Source organism: Lissotriton vulgaris, chromosome 9 (assembly GCF_964263255.1).
Source record: "Lissotriton vulgaris chromosome 9, aLisVul1.2, whole genome shotgun sequence".
Lineage (NCBI taxonomy): Eukaryota > Metazoa > Chordata > Amphibia > Caudata > Salamandridae > Lissotriton > Lissotriton vulgaris.
In genome coordinates, this window is record NC_141697.1 from 416114632 (window position 1) to 416141258 (window position 26627).

General features: G+C 46.6%; 1 protein-coding gene across 1 annotated transcript in view; it reads right to left on the minus strand.

The window, feature by feature from the left end:
- Positions 1-23668, minus strand: part of MOK (MOK protein kinase) — a 542725-nt gene extending 519057 nt beyond the window's left edge. The window contains exon 1 of the mRNA XM_086937829.1: positions 23535-23668. Coding sequence (XP_086793955.1) covers positions 23535-23544 — 10 coding nt within the window. The 5' untranslated portion in view covers positions 23545-23668. The remainder of the gene's footprint in view (positions 1-23534) is intronic.
- Between the last annotated feature and the right edge of the window lie 2959 nt (positions 23669-26627).

Sequence of the window (26627 nt, forward strand, 5' to 3'; positions counted from 1 at the left end):
CATTGTCTGAGCCCAATCCCCGTTCAGAAGTTGAGTCCTTAGGATTCTGTGCAAGTCTAACTTTGAGACATTTTTTTTATTTTTCTAAATTGAGGTGTGGCTTTTTTCTGTTTAAGAAGAGTCCTGAGCGTGCTTGTCCCTGGACTGCTTGCGCTCTTCATTGTGTGCTGACTTTCCTTCTCTCCCTGTGTTGTTTATCTGGAGGAATGTGTATCAGTATCCTGATACCTGTCAGGTTTCCAGTGCTTAATTTGTGCCGGGGCTTATGAATGTCTGCCACATGGTAGTGCTGTCTGCCAATTTAGGTACAAGCACAACTTCTGTTCATTATTTAAATTTAAATTGGTAGTATTTGCCTCCAAAGCCATTCTTATAGCTTTGGGGGCCTGTAATAGTATGAATTGTCACACTTTTAAGAGTGTGATGATTAGTAGTATGTTTGTGCTGTCATTGGCAGTGCTGCCAGGGGCAAGCTCTAGTGTCCTCCTGTCGAAAGCCCCGGTACACTTTTTTTTTTTTTTTACAAATTAAGCACTGCAGTTTTCCTAATATTATCTTTATTCCAAAGGTTATACCTCTTTTCAGAGGGCTCCTGTTGAGGAGACCTACCTTGGGACTGAGAATCTTTTCTGAAAATTGTTTTTTTAAAAATTATTTTCCCACTTCTTTTTTATAAGAAGTAGGTGTCTGCTTAGAAGTGTCGTTCTCAGGACTACCCATTAGCTGTGGTTTTTAAAAGCTTTTCCACCCAAACTGTTCCTTCTCAGTTCTGCACATGCCGTTTTAATTTTTTTGTGAAGGTCTTTTGGTTGGTCTATAAGACTGACCTCTCTTAGGTGTTGGCGGATCGCCACTGAAGCCTTTTCTCCTTTAATGTTAGCTAGTATTATTGTTGATACCTGGTCATAATTACCCAGTAATTATATACCTAAGCTCAGAGCTGGTTCAGCTTCATACTTGTTCTGTATCTGTCGTAACACATATGGAATTACTGCTAAGGAAGGAATACCATGAGTTCTGGTATATATGGCAGTCAAGACTGTACCCCAGGAGGAAGAGCTACGTCAGCAAACAAGATGGCTGCTTAGGCTCCCGGCTCTGCCGACCTCCGTTACCCGCCGCAATATCCTGTAGATTATCCTGACTTTACGCCTGGTCTCTGTGTGCATGAACTGTTCCGCACTCCGATGGTGAAATCCGGAAACTTTTATCGGCTTGTTGGAAGAAGTTCTGTCGTGTTGAAGTTTGCGGCCTGCTCCAGCGGTGAAGCCGGGGCCTCGAGTACTTTCACAGCCGGGCTGCAGTGCAACAACATCGGCCAGAAGAACCAGGCTGGGTCCGGTCAACCGGAGTGGAGGCTTTGTTTAAGCCCGAATTTGGCGGCGATCGTTTCAATTGCTCATTATCGATGGAGGAGTGATTCTGCTTATTGCTGGCTGTGAGTGGGGGTTCCCGTCCCGCGGACCCGGTATCGGGGCCGCCGGGGTTCGTGGTTCGGGGCCTCTGGCCTGCGGCCTTAACGGTGTGGACCGTGGCGGCGAACAAAGACCGGTCACCCTCCGCATCTGCACGTTCGCGATCCTGTTTGTCCCCCCCCCCCCCCGAGGATGCCGGATTCACCCGGGGAGGTGATTGGGATTGATATCGGGCATGAGACCGTGGATCAAACGATGCATGAGCCATCGCTGCGGTCAGTACTGGCGGAAATTTGGGCGTTCCGATCACAGGTGGATATCTTATTGAGCAAATTGGACTCACGCTTATCTGGGATGCTCCTGGTAGACCCGGACCCGGCCTTACGGTTGAAACAGGAATCTGCAGCCATTCAAACCGTGGCCATTTTGACTCCGTGCGAGAGCCCCATGAGGAAACAAGCATTGGAACCTTCGGATGGTGCCCTGGGAGACGGTGTTACCGAGGATGTCATGGTATCACCGAACCTTCCGCAACTACCGGCTCTGGAGATATCAAAAGGCGTTCCCCTCCCGGAGACTTTTGTTTGTGACTTTCCTTTCACTTTGTGGTCATTTTCTCCTTTCTTGGTGACTCTACGACTCCTGTGCAGGATACATTGGGACTGTTCATCCAGGAGGGAGAGGTCTTCAGTGTCTAAAGTTCCCGTGGACCTACTGCCTGCGAGTCCCCATGGATTGATTTTTGATGACTCTCTTCTCCTTTATTACCTCTTTGTGTGCCTTTGGGTCTCGATGGGAGGGGTCCGTGTTCTTGTTCGGAAGGGCCAAGGTTAGGATTGACTAGGTCGGGAAGGGTTGAAATGGCTTTCACAAGTGTTCGACCTGTAACTGCTTGCTCTAAGAGGCTGGGCGGTGTTTTCCGGTACCCTCTGCTTTCTTCTATAGTGTTGTCATAAGTGTTATTTTATTGATAGGGTGTGGCTGTATCTGGCGGGGATCTAAAGGGGCTGGGAGCCCGAATGTCTATGCCCTCCTCCATTCTTTTTCCTTCCTTTAGGGTTTTAGTTATTAGGGGCGACAGGCACGCTGCTAGTGGGGTTAGGCTGTAGCCATCTGCAGGGGTGCAGAGTGGGGGGCTGGACGGGGGTTTTTTATTTTGCCTTTTTTATTTTCTATGGCCTTTCTTTTCCTTCCCTTTATTTCTTAAGGATCAGTATAGCTAGGAATCATTCGGACTTTTATCGTATGCTTGTATCTAGTGCTCATGCTTTTCTGATATCCGATTTCCGGGTGGGCGGGCTCCGAGAATTGGCGCAACATGGAATGTATATTGTGTGTTCATTTGCATCGATCTGTATACTCTGGCGCCGATTCTCCATCATAGTGGTTATTATGTGTCTATCCTGTTTCTTACCCTGTCCCCCGCATTGTCTGATTTGATTGTATGGCACCTGATCTTCTCTCATATAATATAAAACGAAACCTTTGACTCATTCTGAAACTTAGTTGTGCATTCTTATACCAGTTTTGTCCTGAATCTCCGCCGAACCTCTAGGTTGTCGGCTGATGAGCTGTGTAGTACCGTAATATCGGTGGTCTTAATCTATCTAGCGGCCAGCCCCCGCGGTTGTAGGCCCATGCTTGTATTTTCTTGAATAATACAATAAAGGTTTTAAAAAAAAAAATAAAAAAAAAAAGACTGTACCCCAATTGGTGCAGTCCTCTAACTGTGGTGTGATCCCCATGGGCAAGCAGAGTGTTAGCATTATATGCTTTCAAATGGTGTGGTATTTAGAAATACTGCTTCTAACTGGGTGTTTTTCTGAGCTACCCAGAAAGGAATCTGTTCAGATTTCATGGGCAGTTTACCCATTACTGTATTTAAGTTTTGTGGAGTGATTTTAGTAGCGGCGATCTGTGTATGAGCTGTATTATTTGTAGCTACTGTGGGCTGGACACCAAGTATCCTCAGGACGAGTTGTGTCATGGCTCTAATAGTTTTACCAACTCTTTGTGTTGTAAGAACAGTGCATCTTGTGGCATTTTATCAATGTCAGTATGTGGTGGGTAGCCGATTAATGTCGGCCATGTAGCTCCTGGCCTGATTAGTGGACTGAGCCTTGTTTTATTTATTTGTTGTAGGGCGCCATTAAACCAGAAATTGTAGTCCTGGTTAGTGAGCGGAATCTTAATCTCCTCAAAAGGAGTGTAGACCGCTGGGACTTTTTCATCTGTTTGATAATCTTCGTGTGCCTCTATAATAATCACTGTACCTCCTCGGTCTGTTAAACCATGTCTGAGGTGTTTTTGTGTGAGTGTATGCCTGACTTTGGGTGCAAAATTTTTTGCATTTGCTTCCTCTTCGTCGTTTGAGACCTGTGTCCCAGTGACAGAAGCAGCTGCCTCGGCAGACATTGTGTTGTGAAAACAAAATGTCCTAAAAAAGGGTTTTCAGATAAGGTTTTAAAAAGGCACAGTTGTTCAGGAACTTTTTCCTTCAAGCGTGTTTAACCAACAGCCACTACATAGGAAGTTTGCCTACTCACTCCAGACGTCTATGGCATTTTGTGAGTAGGGGTCTCTGAGAATAAGCATGACTGAAATACTCAGATTCTACTTTTAAATAAGTGCCGCAATCACGGTTGGGCGCCATGTAGTGTAGTTCCTATATCCCTTATAGGTTCTGCGCATTGAAATAACATACACTATAGGCTTGGCATAGGACTGAGGTCTGTATGCCCCTATTATGTATATTAAACTTAATTACTGTGTACCAGATAGCCCAGAGGCCCCTAGAAACTTCTTGAAGACAAGAAGGGAATAGCTTCTGGCAACCACATAACATAAAACCCACATCCCTCAGGATCATGGAAACAATATACTACTTTTCATTCAGTCACTCATCTCAGAGAAGTACATAGAAGAAACAGTTGGGTGTGTTTACAATAAAATTTATTGCACAGTTGTTCTTCTAGTACTGGTTATATGTGCTGCGACAACTGTTGGACAGTAGCAGAGAATTATGGCCAGCAGTGCAGTTAAATAAAAAGGCTTTGTATAGTTATACCATTTTGCAATAGTAATGAACAAATACATGAAATACAGAATGCATTAAGATAAAGCCTATACTCCTATGATGCCTAACTAGATGTACCTAAGTGTACCTAGCATGTGTGTCGGTCTTTAGAGAGCCAAGAATCCCCCTAGGAGTTAGTCTAACCCCTTTACCTTAGTGGGACTTCATCCTGATCTTGAGCTGGACACCCACAGATGGGTGATGGACCTCTGCCAGCTGGAGCTGTGGCATGACGCAGGTTGCAGCGCCTCGGGCAGAGTGTCGGCCTGGAAGTCTCTGTCTCCTCTGGTTTGCTTGGGCAAAGGGAAGTATACTTATACTGGAAAGGTGTCTTGGATTGACGTAATGTTGGTCAGAGGAAGATGTGTTCTTGGTCTGTTTCCAAGAATTTGTTGTGACGTAGGTTAGTCACTGTTGGACATGGAGATTACGTATTTAGGATGGACCGTCTTCTGTTCACAGAGCACACAGTGATCAGATAAGGGGACAGCCTCTCTGTTGCTCGTTATTGTGAAATGAGGGCTAATCTAGGTCAAAGGGCCTGCTTGTCTCTGTGACACAAAGGATTTGTGCCTTCTAGACAGTACCTATGTTAAGGCCTCAATTTCCTTCATAACAAGCTCAGGCACAGGACCCACTTTGAGCATTTCTTTACTCCATCTGTGCCGCTCACTGGACAATCTTCTTTCCCCATCACGCTCGACCCTGGCACATGCTCTAGACTGCGCAAACTACACCTTACATATATGGGCACGATTTATCCTGATTGCACCTTTCTCTCACCGCAGCAAGCCCTACAAGGTGATGATATTAACTTGCTTGACACTTTTGGGTATTACCAACTACACACTGCAACCCATGCCTCCTTCTCAGGTGCTCTGTCTACATTTCAAGTGCCAGAGGCGTCCCTGTCTACCCCATATCTCACCACAAGCTCATAACATGACTGTAGGATGGCATGCAGAACTCGATGCCCATACGCACTCTGATGAGCAGGAGCGCATGGGGTGCAGACAAAACACCCCCCCTCCCAGATGATCTGGAGCGCTACAGGCTTGCACACTCTCCCCCAACTATCGCCTGCGCCTTATTCATTTTAAATTCATCCACCAACTTTACCACGCTCCTGATAAACTGTTCAGGATGGGCCTGGGTACGGACGTGAGATGTATATGTTGCTCTTTACCCACTGCTGGTTTCAAACACCTTGCTTAGGCCTGCCCGGGAATCTCTAATTATTGAGCTGTAGTATTTGCAATGATTGATGACATCACAGTACGCCCCCTCGAGCGCTCCCCTAGAGTTGCACTGTTGGGCTATGTCAAGGAGGTGCTGAACAAAATGCATAAATTGACGGCAATCCACCTCCTGCTCGCAGGGTTGGTACGCGATGGGGTCAACGTGCAATGCCGCTTGCAACTGATTGGCTTAAAGTTGCAGCGTACTGCCATGAACAGCTAACTGCCTTCTGGGAACTCATACCCATATGCTCCCGATCTAATGCTATCTGGCATCCCCTTGAAATGTACCTTAATTCCCGAGCAGACGCAGCTGAGAATGGACGAGTCGATGCAGAGACTGAGCCTTCAGCTCCATTAGGTACTGTGTAATAATGCCCACCTTAAACTGTCCAATAATTGTCATATTTTGTATCTCACTGCATGATATGGACCTTCTTATTTAGCCACCTTGATAGTAGAGGTTGTAGCATGACTCCACTGAGTGATTGTTTCTCCTTTTGTCCCCCGTTTCCCTCTCCCCCTGCTTTATTCTCTATGCAGCAAACTATTGAGGACAATGTCTATCTCTATATATTCTTATCTGTGAATCTTAGCCATCATCGTGCTCCTTGGTCGATGTATGCTGGATACCTATGTACGGTTTGAAACTAAATTAACAGAATTAAAAAATATATAAACTAAAAGCAGTATTCATGTGTGGTGTGGGCTGGGGTTACAGCTCGTAGCCACGGTTGTAAAGAAGACATGTACCAGTGCCTGTAATATGTTGCCGTTTATTCCCAAAATAACCCCAGCTGAAGTTTCTTCACGAGGCGGGAAAGCGTCACCCCTCCCGCCTGCTGCGAGCTGCGCAGGAAAACATAAAATCGCAATTAAAAGATATAATTGGAGGCAAGATGGCTGAGTGGTCGAGGCAAGATGGCTGAGTGGTTGTGAGCCACACCAGCTCCGGAGCCCCGAGACCATCACACATCGCTAAATATACAGATAGAGGACTGTACCTCACATTATCCTGTGCCGCTAAGAGTTGTGGAGTAAAGGATAGCCAGGAGACTCCGATTTCATGTAACTGGAACAGTAGAGGGAGGAATCCGCCGCGCGACTTAGGCCGAGAGGCAGATCCAAGATGGCGCCGAGGATCGCGGCCGCAATAAAGCCAGAGGCGAAATGAACAAGCGCGATCCCAGCGAGATGCAGGACACAGGTGGTGGAGTCATGCACTGCTTCATCGACTAAGCGTGGGAGCAAGGAGGAGCCGGTCGCGGCTCCTTAACGCACTAAAATTGCACCCAGAGACAGTAAAGCACTGACGGATCCTGACGCGGCCGAGCGGGAGACATAGACAGTTCAGCAGCAACAAAGCACCTCAAAGGTGAGAGGGGCTCAAAGTCAGTGGAGGCCAGGAGAAAGAAGGCTGGCCCGGGGAGCTATCCCGCTGTGTGGACTGCTCCATTGGGTCTGTGACAGCCGGGCCAGACTTGAGATTGTACATGGGAGGCCACGCCTGACCTTAACATGGCACCCGATCGGGAGAGGAGTTCTGAGCAGTACTGGCAGGCCGGGGCTCTCGTCTGAAGAATGTTTGAGGGAACTCATCCAGCAGTCTCCAGCACGTTATGCTTTTACTCTGGCTCTAAGAGATACGACCCAGCACCTCAAGCTGTCCGGCATGACACCAAACCAGGGGCCTGACCTTAAAATGGTTCCCACAGCCTGATCCACACCACAGGCCAGCAGAGTCTTCAACATGTCATGCTTCTACTTTGGTGCTAAGAGATAAGACCCCAGCACCTCAAGCTGCCAGACAAGACACCACACCGGGTGCCTGACCCTAAAAAGGCTCCCACAGCCTGATCCCCATCACAGCCAGACTCCAGTGCGACACATAGCCAGCACTCCACGACAGCATTCACCGGAACCTCAATCAGAGGGGCGACTCACGGCACAGCGGCAGAGGACTCATCTTGCAGCCCTTATGTCACCTAAAAAAGCGGCAAACAAGGTCTCCAGCTATTTTCCGACAACAGAGAAAGACCAACCTCTCGACGTCGGGGGACAGGCACACACAATGGCACTGACCAGAGAAGACCTAGTGGCCTCCCTTAGAGACTTTAAAACAGAATGTTGCCTAGAAATCAAGCAAGACCTACGGTCCTCCATAGACCAATTGAAGGCAGACCTCACCGAACGCATCACATTACTACAGCAGGACGTTGATGCCGTAGGGTCCAGGGTACTGTAAGTGGAAGAACAGACGCCAGAATTGGACACCCGCTCCTCCAAGGTGCAGATTATGCAATAGGATCTCCAGTCACAACTTCACCAGGTACTCTTGAAGGTGGAAGATTCAGAAAACCGGTCTCGAATAGAGAACATTTGAATACGAGACCTGGAAGAAGGAGCGGCGGGGCCTGACATGAAGACCTTTGTGGAGGGCCTCTTTGCTGAGATCCTGAGCCCACACCAGATGAAACTTAAGATCTACAGGGTCCATAGGGTAGGGACTCCACAGAAAGGTGACCAAAGACACACCTGAGATGTTCTTGTTAAGATGCATTCCTTCAAGACGAAAGAAACGTTCCTGAGTGCTGCACGAAAAAAGGAGAAGACCTCTTTCTTTCCAGGGCAGACAATGTGCACTATTGATTCCCCTTTGGTCTCGCTTTCTAGCTTAGTAATAAACCTAATTACATCTCAGACTTAACAGAGGGCCTTCACATTCTGGGTCTTCCGATCCGCGAGGATGAAGGCAGCTTGGACGCCCGGGACAAACCTGGGGTTACACGAAGACAGGGACGGCCCTTGCACATGGTCACGAAAGGCAAAACCAGGCACAAATGAGGACACTGTCGGGTTAATCGTTCCATGCGTAAGTCGACGCCTGGCCTGAGGATGGGACAGCACTATCCCGGGGCGCTCGCCATAGGGTACACAATGGTGCCGTGAGTACACATGCTCAACCATGGGGAAAACTTTGGCACATCAGATGAATGCTTTTGATATTCTCAACTGATTCTCTATTCATATGGCAAGTGGTGGTCCAAGGTCCGGACCCTGCCCGTATCGCCCGGTACCATTCTATGCTTCATTAAGATGAGACGCGTTGAGAGCCCGTTGGCTTGACAGTGAAGGGTTTCAAGGATGTTTTGGGGAGTGTTATTTTAGGGGAGGGGGACCTGGAGGTGGTAAAAAAGGGCAGTCGGCTGTCTTGTGCGTAAGGGGATTGCGGGCACGTTTTCTTGAATCGCTCGGGACACAGGGGAATCCAGAGAGGGAGGCTCCAGACGATGGGCAAAGACAAAGGGGGGAGGTTAGAAGAGACAGTTGCGTGGGACCTTTTTCTCAATGGTTTCCATAGGATCATGGAACGTTAAAGGTCTGAACTCACCGCTCAAACAGCAAAAACTATGGAAGTACCTCAATGACCACCAGTTTGAGGCAGTGGCGGTGCAGGAAACACACCTCAAAAAAGACCGAGGAGCTATGGCTCCGTCCGTTAATTTATAGATCGTCTTCCAATACTAAGCAAAGTTCCAAACTGAAGCCGTAAAGGTAGATCAGGAACATAGAGTGATTATGGTAAAGGGGAAGTTGAAGGGAAGACTCTGCACTTTTATTTCTACCTACTTCCCCAACACTGGGCAAGTGCTGTTCTTGACTTCCCTTTTGTACTTAATAAGTGAATTCGCAGAAGGCCCCTTAGTGCTCCTGGGAGGCTTTAACCTGACTTGGCATGCCGAACTAGACAGTACCCATTCTCATAGGGCGGCTATTAACAATTTCACCAAGGGAATTTAAACAAAAACTCCAGACACTGGGCCTACGGTATGCATGGTGCACACTCTATCCCACCACCAAAGATTACACCTTCTTTTCACATGTACACCGATCCGGCTCCAGGATAGACTATATTTTTATCAGTCAATCCATGCTGGGCCCACTATGGGCGGCATGTGTACTTCCAATTTTGGACCACAGCCTAGTGACCATTAATCAAGCATGGAGTAGCAAAAAGTTGGGAACGCCCAGATGGTACTTCCCGATCTCGATCACTAGGGACAGAACCCTTCGGGACGAATTAAGGGCCTCCATTTCTGAATACTTTGAACTAAATCACCCACAGGCCACCTCCTCCCAGAATAACTGGGCCGCGTTCAAAGAGGTCCTACGGGGTAAATGTATCCAACTTAATGCTGCCCTGAACAAACAACGGGCTAAGGAACGAATGGATCTCGAAGGGAAGCTAGAGAAAGTGAAGAAAGCCCACAAGGCAGCACCATCTCGAGCACTGCAATGGCAGCTTAGCCTACTGAAGTGTAAAATTAAAGCGATTTACAATAACAGAGCCATACACACACTACTGAAGCTTAGGCAGATATCCTATGCCCATGGAGACAAGGTGGGATCCCATTTAGCAAGACAGCTGCGGGAAAAGAGGGAGTGTGAATATATAGGGGGAATACAGGATGGAGATGGTCTAGTAACCCACTCAGACGAAACAAAAGCCTGTATCTTTGGTAGATTTTATGGTGACTTATACACGGGCACACCACCAGATAAAGTCTTGAAACATTATCTAGATTCTTTGGATCTTCCCTGCATCCCAACAGTGGCGAAAGACCGATTAAACAGGCCAATTACGGCCGAAGAAGTAGGGAAAGCTATCGCGAAGCTAAAACTTCATAAAGCCCCAGGGCCAAATGGTCTGATGGTGCACTTTAATAAGACTTACGCATTGGAGCTTATCCCTCACCTCACCAGGTTGTTCAACGCGATAGCTGAGAATTCCTCTGTTTGAGCTCTATGGCTGAGGCAGTGATCACCGTTATCCCTAAATCAGGGAAAACGCCCCCAAAGTTCTGTCACTGATAGGCCAATCACGCTACTGAATGTAGATGCAAAACTCTACTCAGCAATTCTGGCCGCTAGGATAGAAGACTTAATGCCCACACTAATCCACCCTGATCAATCAGGCTTCATAAAAGGAAGGCAAACGCATGACAATATTCGGAGAACAATACATCTGATTGAAAAAGTCTGGGTGGATTGGTCATTTATCTTCCTTACTGTGCAAAAGTTCGGCTTTGGGGATTACTTAACATGGTCAGGGCCAACTATAAAACCCCATTCTCCCGAGTTCATGTTAATGGATATCCATCACTTCCATTTGCAGAGGCATGAGACAGGGCAGTCCGCTCTCTCCCCTTCTATTTGCCCTCAGTATCGAACCCCTGGCTGTCCAATTTAGAGCTAATGCAGAGATTAAGGGAATACGCTTTGGTGGAACAGAGAACAAAGCGTCATTCTTTTTAGATGATATATTGCTGAAGCTCACTGCTCCGGGCCGCTCATTACAGGCAGTACAGGAAGAACTAGGGAAATTTGAAGCAGTGGCAGGGTTCAAAGTCAATTTATCTAAATCCTCTATACTAAATTTCACACTCCCTGAGGGTGAGGCAACAAGTCTACAAGGTCAGACCTCAATACAATGGGCTAAACGATCCCTTCTATACGTAGGCATCCAGCACACCCTAAAGGTAGAAGGCCTATGTAGGGCCAATTCCCCTCATTGATGTCGCAACTCCAGCAAAAGCTTAAGCGCTGGAAACCCTTATATATCTCCTGGCTGGGGCGGATTAACGCCGTTAAAATGACAGTACTAACAAAATTCCTCTACCTTTTTCAGGCGCTGCCAGTTGACTTAGACCGTGATATATTGCCTAAGTTACGCACTCTTATCATTAAGTTTATCTGGCAGGGAGGAAGAGCAAAACTTCCTGTTCACATATTACGACGCTCCAAAAGGGACGGGGGATGGCGTTACCTAATTTTTCACTCTATTATCAAGCAGCACGGCTAAGAGTGATGGTAGAATGGTCCATGAGGGAGTCTGATAAGCATTGGCTCCACACGGACAGGGCGATAGTGGGCAGATCAATATGGGACCTTCTTTTGAAACCTAAAAAAGATAGGCCAGTAAATGCATATCTCAGCACCCCGACACGAACCACTCTCAAAGTCTGGAGCAAGGTCAGGAAAAGAGAGGGATTGATGTCCCTGCCCTCCCCCTACACTCCTATCCATTTCACCTCTTACTTCCCACCAGCGCTATAGGAAGGCCCTTTTGATTGTTGGCGAGAAGGGGGCTGCCTGATGTGCTCACGTTTGAGAGCTCTTAAAGAGAATTCCAGGTTCCAAAAAGTGAACATTTCCATTACCTCCAAATTAAACACGGGGTATCTCAGCCACAAGTGAGAGATGGCGCCACTAGAGAACGCACACAGATAGAACAGCTGGTACGGAGAGCTGGTACTATGAAAGGGGCAATCTCTTCACTGTATGCCATGCTATTATCAATAGTAGACGAACCACAATCACAATATATGTCTTGTTGGGAACACGTGATAGGGAGGGATATTATGGAGGAGGAGTGGAAACACATATGGGGAGAGCTAACCAAGCACAATCACTCAAGTGCCTTGAAGGAGGCCCACTAGGAGACGCTTTTTGACTGGTATCTGTACCCCACTAAGCTCAAAACAATATTCCCAGACACTTCCGGCCTCTATTGGCGGGGTTGCGGTCTGCAAGAGGACTTTCGCCACATATGGCGGGACTGCCCGGGTATTCGTGCTTTCTGGGAGGAAATCTTTCCACACAATAAAGACATACTTGGCTAACCCATTCCGACAACTATAGAGGGAGCTCTCCTGGGCATCAGGGATCCCGATCTAGAACACCAGACAAAAGCGGATAAGGCAATAATGTGGGCATGCTTAGGGGCGGCCAAAATAACAATAGCAGCAGCCTGGAAAAAGAAGGAAACCCCGGCTGTATCGCTGTGGCACTCTGGAGACTTCTCACAATGGAAAGGTTAGCCAATACTTTTGGGGATGAGTACAAGAACTTTGAGTACAAATGGGGCCCATTGGTAACCTGCTCCCGTTCCCAGCTAAAGTAATCGAGAAAGCCATCAACAGACAACTCGCCACATTCATTGAAGAACACAACATCCTCGACTCCTCCCAATCCGGCTTCAGAAAAAAACACAGTACGGAAACCGCCCTCCTCGCCGCAAAAGACGACATCCGCACCTTACTGGACAAAGGAGAAACAGTAGCCCTCATCCTCCTCGACCTATCAGCGGCATTCGACACAGTCTCCCACCGCACCCTAATACGCAGACTCTACGATGCAGGAATCCAGGACAAGGCCCTTGACTGGATCTGCTCCTTCCTCTCCGGCAGGACGCAGCGGGTCAGACTCCCCCCTTTCCTCTCGGACCCCACACCTACCACCTGTGGAGTCCCCCAGGGCTCCTCCCTCAGCCCGACGCTCTTCAACGTCTACATGGCTCCACTTGCCCCCATCGTCAGAACCTACGGACTCAACATCGTGTCATATGCAGACGACACCCAGCTCATCCTCTCCCTATCCAACGAGCCCAACACCGCCAGACGCAACTTTTGAGAAGGCATGGAGCCGTCGCCAAATGGATGAAAAACAGCTGCCTACAACTAAACACCAACAAAACAGAAGTACTCATCATGGGCCCAAACCCCGACGCCTGGAGCGACACCTGGTGGCCCACCGCCCTCGGAAACCCGCCAACCCCCACAGACCACGCACGCAACCTGGGAATCATCCTGGACTCCGAGCTCAAAATGGACCGCCAGATCAGCTCTGTCTCATCTTCCTGCTTCCACACCCTCCGCCTCCTTCGTAAGACCTTCAAATGGATCCCCCTCGAACACCGAAAGACAGTCACTCACGCCCTGGTCACCAGCAGACTCGACTACGGCAACTGACTCTACGCCGGAATAAACAAAAACATCATCCGCAAGCTACAGAACATCCAGAACGCCGCCGCAAGACTGGTCCTCAACCTGCCAAAACACTGCCACATCTCCCAGCACCTGGGCACACTCCACTGGCTCCCCGTCGAGGCGAGAATCACCCTTAAGATGCTCACCCACGCACACAAGGCCCTCCACGGCACCGGACCAGCATACCTGAACAGCCGACTCAAATTCCAGGCACCCCAAAGGACCCTACAACCAGCCCAGCTTTCCTACGCCGTGGTCCCCTGCACCAGAAAAACCAGATCGGGAGGCCGCTCCTTCTCCTTCCTCGCGGCCAAAGCATGGAACGCCCTTCCGCTCCACCTCAGACAGACATCGCTCCCCATCTTCGCAAGAAACCTCAAAACCTGGCTCTTCGACAGACCCCCTCCTTGATGGAATGGAACCTGCACCCCCCCCCCACTACCCCCACCCCTAGCGCCTTGAGACCCTTACGGGTGAGTAGTCGCGCTTTAACAAACTCCTGATTGATACCTGTCTCGTGGCTTGCCATCTGCGGTCTGCCCACCCTCCATACGAGCCATGCATTTATTCCAGTTCTGGAAAGGTCCTGAGGGTGGTCTCGAACTGTCCTGGCGACACATCTCCTTTTGGGCGCATCCGAAGGTCCAACAGTTGGTTTCAGACATTACCACCCCCGGAGAAAGGGAGGAGGGTTGGTTAGGGGGTCTCTTTATTGTTATAATTTGGGGGTTGCCACCATTGTTTGACTTCATAAAATAGACATGATATGTAACATGGGCGGGACGTGATGGGACTTTTCGCCCAGAGAAACTGGACTCATACTAGCAACAGATATTGGAACGAGGTCCTGAGTATTCTCCTATGTAACTTGTGTTATTTGATTGATATGTTGAATAAAAAGATCTATGAAAGAAAAAAAAAGATATAATTGCCATTTTATTTTTCCGATGTGCAAACTGCAGCAACCAGCCGATCCCGAGCCCAGAGATATGCTTGGCATGTCCTCTGCTGCCGACTGGCAACATTGAACAGGGGCAGTGGCTGACTGGTTGGATGCTCCAAAGTGCGCATTTCACTTTGGCCGACTGTCTTGCACCTGCCAAAGTGACAAGCGCACTTTAAAGCTCTCCAAACAGGTGTCTTAGATGGCTGGGTGTAAACCAAGCACAGGCCTCGAGGGCCTGAAAGAGTGCCTAGCCAGCCCGTTCCATCCAATCCTGAAGCTGCTCTCATGATGATTAACATTGTCTGGATTGGTTAGGGGAACTCGACTTCCACAGCAGATTCGCAAGTGGAACACCAAAGAGGACGTGCAACTGTGGGTAAGTAACTTTTCAAGTTATTTATTTAAAATGACATTCTAGCTGTGTTTTTCAAACTTTTGGATGGAGGGGTAGTTTTATTTTGAGCTTTTGGAGAGAGGGGGTATTTTATTTTGGGCTTTTGGAGGGAGATGTGTTTTACATGAGGTTTTGCAGGGAGGGTGTGTTATATTTTGTTTTTTGGGAAGTGCTGAGGCACTTAACTCGCCCCACCACTTTCAAAGGGTACCAGCCGCCCTGGCCTGAGGAGCAGTGTAGACGACTGTTTCGGTTGCTCTCGACAACCGTTCCCACATCTAGTATTGGATGCCTTCACATGAAGCATTCCAAACTACATGCTGCAACATGACATCACTAACATGCAACAATGTCTCTAAGGGTGTTAATTAAAGGTCATTTTCAGGCAGCACCATTAATTGCTGGGAGCGGAAGGAGAAAAACCAGAGCCTGAATAATGCCTGCTTCTTCTGCGCATTGTCGTTCCTCCAGCTGACTTCACATTCTCAAGTAACCTGCTCAGCAGCTTCTGGCTTATCGCAACTAAGAGCGATCATTCTTGAACCTTTCTAGACTACCCCCTGGGACTTCCCACCGTCCCTTCCAGCAGAGACGTCCCAGGTGGAACTCGGACTTCTCCGGGACCCTCGGCCATCGCGATTTGCTATCAGTTGCGTACGCCACCACTGCCATAGAAATAACAGTAACTTGATCCTGATGGTAGCCTAAACAATTCTACAATGGTCAGGGTCTATCGATCAAAAGCAAGAATTTATCATAAAACCTTTGGCAATCGTAAATTATTCAGAAATTACTCCTGTGCAGTACAAAAAAACATTTATTTCAACATTTAGAGAAAAGTGTAATTTGTATTATTCAAGATAAGTACCACAAGCAAAATGACAGGCAAGAGACCAATTACTTCATTGGATCTAGTAAAGAACAGGACATAAGTCTCAATAAGTTCATGTGAAACAATGCTCTTGTGGATACGATTCTCAAGTGTTCGATACATAGTATACACTTCAAATGCGCTCAAAAGTGACAAGGAAAAGAGACAGTTAGAGGGGATGGGTGTGGTTGGATACAGGTGGGGACTGGGTAAAGGGTGTTGTGACCTTATTACAATCACAGTGGTTTATGATGCAACCTTTACAGACTAATTTAGTTCATTAGTTCCATTTCCTTCTTTAACATAGGATCAGTGTTAATCAATCGGTTGCTTCCTATGTTAGGAGGGTGAAATACAATCCGGTCTACGTTTCGACCCCCGGAATAAGGGTTGATTGAAGCCTCATGCTGGGGTCTTCTTCAGGACTTAGGGGTACAGGAGCGCCTAAAGATAATTATAGACATGAATGTATCAAAAACTGGAGTATGAGGAGCATTAGTACTGCAACTAACTAAATAAAAACGGGGAGCTTCTTACTTATAGCAGGGCCGTCCAGTGGCCTATTGACGTTGGACCATCATCGGTTCCGAAGTAGTAATTGGTGACCTAAAGGTGTTTGAAAAGTGGAGGCATAGGTTTGAGTACTGAGTTAAATAAGTAATCCTATGAGCAACGGCTCACAGAAATGACAAAGGGGACTTACTGGGGCATCCGCGGCTTTCCAATCATCCTAATCATTGGATCATTTCCATTCCTTCGCTCGTCGAGATGCTTTTATTTCTGAAGATTAAAAGAAAAGGTTTCGTATAATGTAAACGAGTCCTATTCCAGTGTAAGGGGGTAATATGTATCAGTACGAATGACACAGATGTGTATTTTAGTTCATACTAAAGTCTAGTGACATCTATGAGACGGGACTGGAAATTAGTTAATTGGTCCAGTGTCTTCAAGTAAGTCTATGGTTAGATATTAAAAACAAGTCTGGCTCGTATATCAAAGCAAGCAGATTTTAATCAATAAGGTAGAGGATACTCGGGGAGTATGGGATTCCTTATTGCCGCTTACTGTCAGGACTGCATCTGAGCGAGTACTGTCAACAGCGCTGCCAAGCCGCGAGTGAGCAAGCCGCGAGGTGCAGGTGCTGGATACTGTCTGGAGGCACGTCGTGGTCCTCCAATCAGGTTGCGGCATTCGCATCCGGCGCAGGGAGTGTCTACAAAGTTGACGAAAACTAAGGTAATCCCTAAGCCCTAAGTAAGGGGATATCCGTCCTGATTTTTTAACCTAACAGGTTCTTGCTAATGGAGAATGTTGTTGAACTGAGGCAAAAGCCCCCTGGATGTCAAGTCAAATTGGGCCACAAGCAAAGTTAAATATGACAATAACTGTATAAATCTTGCATTAGTAAGCTTAAAAACAGTAAAACATATTATCATACACATATAGAAAATGTTCCGTAAACATTGAAAGGCTCATTGTCCGACTGGACAAAACAGTGGTGTATCTGACGTTCAAACATAGCTAGAATGTAAGGAGCATGAAAGAGACATAGTAAACGTGTCAGCATTTTTAGTCACAGTTAATCAAGGCCATTTGGGAAAAGGTTACATCTGTTTCATTCAATCCATTTTGTACTGAGTCCCCATAGTCAGGCATCTTATTCTGCTACAATGCTGCAGTATCCTGTTTTTGACCTTCTGCTTAGTTTGACCTATGTAGATCAGGCCGCATGGACAAAAAATGGCATATATTACTCCGTTACTGTTACAATTGGTGAGTGCTCTCAGATCAATAGTAACGTTATTGTGTGTAATAGTCTTTGTTTCAATGCAGAGCGCACAGGCCCTGCAGCATTGTAGCAGAATAAGATGCCTGACTATGGGGGCGCCCTTAGTGGACCATTTTCAAGCGAAGAACCATACACCAGAATCCTTGAAATGGGTGGTTATCGAGAAAATCACACTGGGACCCAGGGGTGGGGATTTAGATTCCATTTTGAACACACGAGAGTGTAAATGGATGCAGCGATTGTTTACAGAACATTTTCTATATGTGTATGATAGTATGTTTTACTGTTTTTAAGCTTACTAATGCAAGATTTATACAGTTATTGTCATATTTAACTTTGCTTGTGGCCCAATTTGAGTTGACATCCAGGGGGCTTTTGCCTCAGTTCAACAACATTCTCCATCAGCAAGAACCTGTTAGGTTCAAAAATCAGGACGGATATCCCCTTACTTAGGGCTTAGGGATTACCTTAGTTTTCGTCAAAACTTTGTAGACACTCCCTGCGCAGGATGCGAATGCCGCAACCTGATTGGAGGATCACGACGTGCCTCCAGACAGTATCCAGCGCCTGCACCTCGCGGCTTGCTCACTCGCGGCTTGGCAGCGCTGTTGACAGTACTCGCTCAGATGCAGTCCTGACGGTAAGCGGCAATAAGGAATCCCATAATCCCCGAGTATCCTCTACCTTATTGATTAAAATCTGCTTGCTTTAATATACGAGCCAGACTTGTTTTTAATATCTAACCATAGACTTACTTGAAGACACTGGACAAATTAACTAATTTCCAGTCCCGTCTCATAGCTGTCACTAGACTTTAGTATGAAATAAAATACACATCTATGTCATTCGTACTGATACATATTACCCCCTTACACTGGAATAGGACTCGTTTACATTATACGAAACCTTTTCTTTTAATCTTCAGAAATAAAAGCATCTCGACGAGCGAAGGAATGGAAATGATCCAATGATTAGGATGATTGGAAAGCCGTGGATGCCCCAGTAAGTCCCCTTTGTCATTTCTGCGAGCCGTTGCTCATAGGATTACTTAATTAACTCAGTACTCAAACCTATGCCTCCACTTTTCAAACACCTTTAGGTCACCAATTACTACTTCGGAACCGATGATGGTCCAACGTCAATAGGCCACTGGACGGCCCTGCTATAAGTAAGAAGCTCCCCGTTTTTATTTAGTTAGTTGCAGTACTAATGCTCCTCATACTCCAGTTTTTGATACATTCATGTCTATAATTATCTTAGGCGCTCCTGTACCCCTAAGTCCTGAAGAAGACCCCAGCATGAGGCTTCAATCAACCCTTATTCCGGGGGTCGAAACGTAGACCGGATTGTATTTCACCCTCCTAACATAGGAAGCAACCGATTGATTAACACTGATCCTATGTTAAAGAAGGAAATGGAACTAATGAACTAAATTAGTCTGTAAAGGTTGCATCATAAACCACTGAGATTGTAATAAGGTCACAACACCCTTTACCCAGTCCCCACCTGTATCCAACCACACCCATCCCCTCTAACTGTCTCTTTTCCTTGTCACTTTTGAGCGCATTTGAAGTGTATACTATGTAGCGAACACTTGAGAATCGTATCCACAAGAGCATTGTTTCACATGAACTTATTGAGACTTATGTCCTGTTCTTTACTAGATCCAATGAAGTAATTGGTCTCTTGCCTGTCATTTTGCTTGTGGTACTTATCTTGAATAATACGAATTACACTTTTCTCTAAATGTTGAAATAAATGTTTTTTTGTACTGCACAGGAGTAATTTCTGAATAATTTACGATTGCCAAAGGTTTTATGATAAATTCTTGCTTTTGATCGATAGACCCTGACCATTGTACACGTACCTACGTTAACTGACCCAGGTCAGAGAGTTTTTAGGGCACACCCCGTTGTAAACTCACTAAACAATTCTACAGGCCGAAATGCCACCGACTTTTACAGCAAAAGTTTCAGAGCTATTCCCTCAAGGATACCTATCTTGACTCCTTTTGTGTGTATTATCATTTATTGTTTGGGTATCCCAACTATGTAAATCTCACTCTCACTTGTTTTTTGTTGGCCTCTTCCTGTCGCTGTACATACTTCCTCACGTGTCACTTGAGCCGTCACAATTTTTCACGAGTACTTGTGCACAGTAGCCGAGTGATTACATGCCATTCAATGTAACACATTGTCACCCTTTCCTATGTTTCAATATATGACGCTAAATATGACAAATATATGTATGTTGTTGGACATGGGCCTTCTGGCAGGTTCACCCCTAAACTTTTTGCTTTTTAAATGTGAATTGGAGGTAGTGATTTTTGGTTTCTGCGTACTTTCACTGTGTCCCAGTGGAAAGTGCGTGCGCACTCTGAGTGCGTTGAGTAAGGTTGGCCTGCCCTCCCATAGGAATGCATGGGGAATGTCCGTGTCCCTGGTAGTTCCTGATGCGTGAGGTGTGCATGCTCGAGTTTGGTATGTGCGAACTCGTGTGATTGAATGCTTCGCAATGATGTATGTGGCATGATTGAGTCTTGTGCGGAAGTGCCACTTCTAGACATTGATATGTGTGTGTGCAGTGAGGGTGCTGGAGCTTGATTGGCTGGAGCTGGCAAGCAAGCCTGGCTCCAGGAAGTCTGTGTGGGTCTGCCCTGGTGGTGAATGGAGAGATTAGCATGCTGATGTGAGGGAGGGGCTGCACCTGGTTCCTGAATGGGGCTGGGTTTTCCCCACACAATGCTGGCTCCACCCCCTGTGGTGCGTCTAATGACCCTAGCCTCCATAGTGAATAGAAGGGGTGGTTGAGCCATCAAGGGTGCTCCAAAACCAGCTGCGACTGGTTTCTCCCCCCACCCTGCACCTACAGACAAAGGAATTTACAGTATAAGAAGGGGCTGTGTCCCCTAACAAAATGTTCTGTTCTGTTCCAGGATCCTGAGGGGGCTGCTGCTGTTGCTGGGGCCAGGAGGACCGCCACTTGGATTGTCTCCCTGCCTGGAGACCCAGTGAGCTGGTTCTGGGCCTAGCCTTGCCCCCCCTGCCCACCTGCAGAACTTTGCTGGAGCTCTGTTCTTGCTCCCTAGCGTTTGGGAGCGCTTTGATTTGCTTCTAGCGCTTTATTTGGCTTGTAGCGCTTGGGAGCTCGTCAATTGCTGTGCAGGTGCCCACCCTGCTCGTGGTTGCCCTGGCGAGTGCCCACCTCGCTTATTTTCGAGTATTTTGTCCCCTGGCAGGTGCCCAACCTGCCAGGGACCTTGCAGCTATTTTTTGATTTACCTCGAGGGAGCCCACCCCGCAGTAAATTGATTCCCCGCCTGCGTTGCCTGAGAAGGGCATCCGCGCTGCCCGCAGCGACCCGGAAGTGTTTGGCCAGCCGGCCAATTGCAGCGCGACCGCCCGGGAGAAGGACCGGAAGTCCCACCCTTGGCGCCGCAGCGCGAAGAGAGGAGAAGCAGCGGAAGACACCGGCAGGGCTCCGTGGTGGAAGAGGAGCCCCGCCTGCTGCCGAGAAAAGGAGAAGTCTGGTGAAAAGGGAGAGCGGCGCCTGCCGCCGCCCAGCAGAGAGACGTCGCAGAGAGCCAGCGTGACGTCAAAGCCTCCGCCCTCGAGCCCGGTGAGTGTGGATGGGCAGGGGGAGAGCTCCAGGCAGACCCGTAGCACCTGAGAGGCTCCACCAGTTTCCTTGTGTGCTAGGAGCGGCCCCGGTTGACAGCGGGCCGCTCCAACGGTGCAGAGAGCCTGAGAGGCTCCGCCGATCCCGGGGGCAGCTTGAGTTCTTTACGAGCCCTGAGAGGCTCCAGCCGCCATATTTGCTTAGAGCCAGTCAAGGCTCAGGGGCATACCTTGTGTTCGGGCCCCCCGAGCGGGGCTCCTACGTTGCGAAGGGCATTTGCGATATCGAGTCCCCCGAGAAGGACTCCCTGCCCGCATTTCTTCAGAGCCTGAGAGGCTCCAGGCGCCCTATTGGTTTCCAGAGCCCCGAGAGGCTCCGAAGCGCCGCATCTATTTCTGAGAGCCCAGGGAGGCTCAAGAAGGCGCCGCAGTTGTTCACGAGCTCAGAGCGGCTCCAGGGCCCCATTGTTGTTGTAGAGCCCCAGAGAGGCTCAGGAGCATTGCATGGTTGTAGAGCCCAGCGAGGCTCCAAGGGGACAGTACTTTTGGCCAGAGCCTGCGAGGCTCCACAGTGTTGGCCACATCCTCCTCACAGCTGCCCAGCACTTCGTGGGCAGCTGCTACGTGTAGGCCCCTGACATTGGGACACAGGGCGTCCTAGCCCTAGAGAGGCCAGTTGGCCTAGGGACTGTCACAGGTGGTGACTTATGTGAGTTTGGCGCAATTGTTCTTTTGCTGCACCTCTGAATGTGTTTTTATGCGTCATGTGCCTTGTTTTTACACCGCTGAATGTAGGTTCTGCATCATGTGTTTTCCTTCCCTACACCTCTGAATGTGTTGTGATGCATCATGTGTAATGTGCTTATACCCCTACATGTATTGTGATACTTAGGTGGTTGTTCTTGCTAGTACAGGTGGTGCTAGTGAGGTCCTGGTTCCCTGCGTGCCCTGTTCCCAAGGTGGTTAGGGTTGCCTAGGGGGTACTTACCTGTTACCAGTGATTACTGGTTGTGTGCTTTATGTTCTATTTAGTGCTACAGTGATTTATATGATATGTTCTAAGTGCTAATTCTACCAAGTGCTAAGTTCTAAAAGTGCTGATTCCTGACAGTGGTCCATGTGGCCCTGTCTTGTACATATCCCCTGTAAATTCTGCCCGTGCCTGTTGGCACATTGTAAAGTGTGTGTTTTATCTAATGTGTTTTGGTATACTACAAAGGCTATTTTTATATATAACCTTGTGTGGAGTTTCCTTTGTGGTGGGCCTTGGGTGTTGTTGCTGGGGTGTGTGCGCAAATACTTAACTCACATTGCCTCCAAGTTAATCCTTGCTGCTCGCGCCACATTACCTAGCGGGTGAGCAGGGGTTATCTTGGCGTGTAACTCCCTTGCCCTGACTTAGGAGTGGTGGTCTCTGACTGACTTTGGCGCAAGCCCTGGCCAGCCAGGGATCCCATTTCTAACATATGTACTAAAGTACATTCTATGGCAAAAAATGTTGTCTCCCTGGTTTTTCTCCTTCCGCTCCGAGTAATTAGTTGTGCTGCCTGAAACTGACCTTTAATGAACACCCTTAGAGACACTGTTGCATGTTCCAGATGTTCGCGCTAGTATCTTTAGGGTTTATGGGCTACCTCCTGTAGTCTGATACTGCAACATGACATCACAACATCACACTGACCCAAAGCCCTTTCTCTATGCGTATTGTGTTTTCGTAATATTTCATGAGATCTTCCAGAATTAAAAACAATCATTAGCCACCCCTAAAAAGGAAACTTTGGAAGTGGTCACCACACTGCCATACTTATCAATTCCCACAACAGCGCAGTCTATCTACTGTGTGAGCATTCTAGTGGAGGAACCCTTTAAGGAGCGAGCCACTTTGTTATGAAGGTGACTGTCTGCATGTTTATAATGGAGACTGGGGAAGACAGCTTTCAGAGGTGCCATGTAGGACGGATAGATGAACTTTTTAGCATGCATCCAATTACTATTTAAGAAATACATTTCCTGTTTTTTTTTAGGGTGGCCTGATGACATCCCTCCCATTTCCCCACGTTCCATAAAATAGTCCACACTCCAATATAATACAAAGGGCAAACAACATCGTTCCACCTAATGCTATACATTTCCTTTTTGGAAGTTCTTACAATAAGATTAGATGAGAACATAACTCCAAATGCGCTTACTGTCATATATTATTATTGTTGCCGCCGCAGTCCTAACAATGGATGCACACCCTGTAATTAAGCTGGATTTCTACACGAATACTCTCATTGTGAGATATCCCTGCCTCCCGGAGTTACCTTCAAATAAATGAATACTTCAGCTCAAAGCTTGTTATCTGTAGTGTACTTACTGTTCATCATGGGGCAGAGCGGTCTTTGCTCTTAGTCGGTAAGTGTCGATCCGACTTCAGCACTGTGCACACCTCATCGTGTCATTGCGTCTGAATGTATCTTGCCGCCATGTTGTATTCCCATCTCCATGACTACCGAAACACATGCACGAGCTCTAACTCCGCGGTAACTTTGTGAAACGAGTCGCGATAACATCTGCGTAAGACTTCAGCGTTCCTGCTAACGTAGCTGCCATCTTTGCATTAACCGTGTAACAAACACTACATTTCGCGACCTTACTTCTAGGAACAAATTATTTATTAATAATGATTTATTTTGACAAGTGAAATAGTTACGATTATATGTCAGCGTTATTATTAATTTATATTAAAACATAATAAATAATTGATAATGTGCATAAAGTTAACTAAATGACAAGTTTTTAAAATTGTAAACATAAAAGTCATGTTTTTTTCACAAATCACGTGAATATCTTTCGTTTATTTGTCAAATGAGCTTTTGTTGTACCGCTTCACTTTACGAAACTTGGAAATATTTCGTTCTTTCATTGTACTCGCATGAGCACTTCGATTACAGGTCAACCCATTTTGAGTATACAAGAGACACTTTAGTGACAAGTAGGCTATCCTTTACACAATGCTTCTGAGTATTAAGTGACTCAAAAACGTGATTCTTTCTGTGTAGATTAGACAAAAATCGGGGTAAGTTAATTCCCTTTTCATTTGTTTAGACGTGGTGCTAGATTTAAGAGGGAGAAAGTGAGATTTCTGTGGCTACCGAATCGCCCCCACCCCGAGAGTGTTTGCATGCCAACATTTTAGAAGAGTAAAGTGGGAGATTTAAAAATCATAATCGGGAGAATGTATTAATCCCATTTACTTCTATTGAGTGTCGAATCAGGATTAACTCTACTATTGGCATGGATGCAGTGCTTGAAATGGAAAAATAGAAGTGCAGGTACTCTGTAGCAGAGTACCTGCTTGTTTCTGGGAAGTGCTGCTACTCTCCAATTAAAAGTATAGCATTTCTCTTGAGAAGTGCCAGTACTCTCCTCCTAAAATAAACAAGCATTGGCATAGCCAATAGGTCACGCCTTTGGGACCTTATAAGTGTTTAGTTATGCAGCACAATATCCTTGGTGCAACAACATCAACTGTTGCATGGCTCAGCACTTATAAGGTCCCAAAGGCAAGACCTATTGGCTATGCCAATGCTTGTTGTTGTTGTCACTGTCAGCCCTGTAAGGTGCAATGTGTGCTGCAAGCTGCAGTGGCCTCCTAATGAGACCCCAACATATTTTTCTTTTTTTTACAAATCAAGCACTGTCTCTAATCCTGTGTATTATTGGACATTGCAATCATGTATTTAGGGCCCGATGTAGGTAGGCATTTACCGGTCGGTAACGGCCGAGTTCGGCCGTTGCCGACCGGTAAATGCCTTTTCCTATGTAGGGGGCATTCATTCACAGAATCAGTATTTTTACCGATTCTGTATTTACCGAATCGGTAAAATTACCGAATCTGTAAATGCAGATGTAGGTGGCACTTTTAAGTGTGCCACAGGCACTTTAGAATTCGGTATTTACCATGTAATACTATTGCATGGTAAATAACGAATTCAGGTGTACATGCACATCTGTGCATGTACACCTGTGCCATGTGACACACAGACATGCCCTTAGGGCATGTATATGTGCCACATGGCACACAAACCTGGAATTGGGGTGCTACAGGGTGTCAAAGTGACACCCCGTTCCCCATTTGCAGGATTCGGTATTTACCGATTCGGTAAATACCGAATCGTTATTTCCCATTGATTCCTATGGGCTTCAAGGCCCATAGGAATCAATGGGAAATACCGATTCGGTATTTACCGAATCGGTAAATACCGAATCTTACAGATTCGGTAATTATAAAATAATAATTACCTACAACTGCCTCCTTCCTATTTACCTACTCTTAAATACCGAATCAGTAAAATTCGGTATTTAAGAGTAGGTAAATCGGAATTACCTACATCTAGCCCTTGATGTTTTGTAAATGAGGGAGGAGGGCCTCTCGAAATCAATATTATACCTCTTTTTCGAGAGCAGATATGACATGTTTAGTAGACCCCAAGCATCTGGGGAATATTTTCAGCTCAGTGAGGGACCTCCTCACGGTGAATCGTGTAGGAAAGTTTAAAAAGCTATTGTAGAAGTATTTTGATTTCATTTGCAGATGTAATTTTTCAAAAAAAGGAAAAATATAATATACTTTTGATATATTTGTCTTATTTGTGATTTTCTGTTTGATTTGTGATTAACTGTGCTTTGTTGCTCGTTTCGTAAATATTTTTTATTTTTCGCTCTGCTCCAAATAAAAACCTAAAAACAAAAAAGTCTCCCCTCTGCAACAACCCAATACTCAGTTAACACGAGCAGGTTCATTATAAATTTAGAGGCGCTTTTCTCACCCAGGCTAAAAGTGAACTACGAGTAAACTTTGCAGGCATTGAAAGGGGTAGGGCATGTTGTTTGTGCTTTGCCCTTTTAGTTTGTCTCCTGCCCATATGATGTGGCGGGGTAGAGAGGTGGGGTAGCGAGGTAATGGCTGTAAGCCATTTTTGTTGATGGGCGCACCCCGCTATCTCTTCGGCAGAATAAGACTCAAACCGGTTGTGTAGTAAGGAGTTGTAGCCACCTGGCCAGGAAGGTTCGGGTGGGGCTTGCAGCTGGAGGACAGCTTGATTCTTGTATTTGCAAATAAAGTTTATGCTTTTTTTAACCTCGTCGCCAAATGAAATGACTTCAGCAGCGGAATCTCCTTTATGAAAGACCACACTCAGATAAAGCATTTGGTGCTTCAATCCAGTCACTTATAAGTTACATTTTACTTACATACACACGCACAATCATTTGTATAATTTTTAAGTAGAATCATGTGCTATCTAGAGTTTACTATATGAAATGTAAAAAATAAACAAACAAGTTTAAAAACATTGAAAATATTCAATTCAATGTTCAGTTTTGTGATATCTTGAGATTTGTGTTTGTTGTTACTCCAGTATTTTCAAATGTGTTTTCTTGTTCTTTTTCTTTTAACAATGCTCTA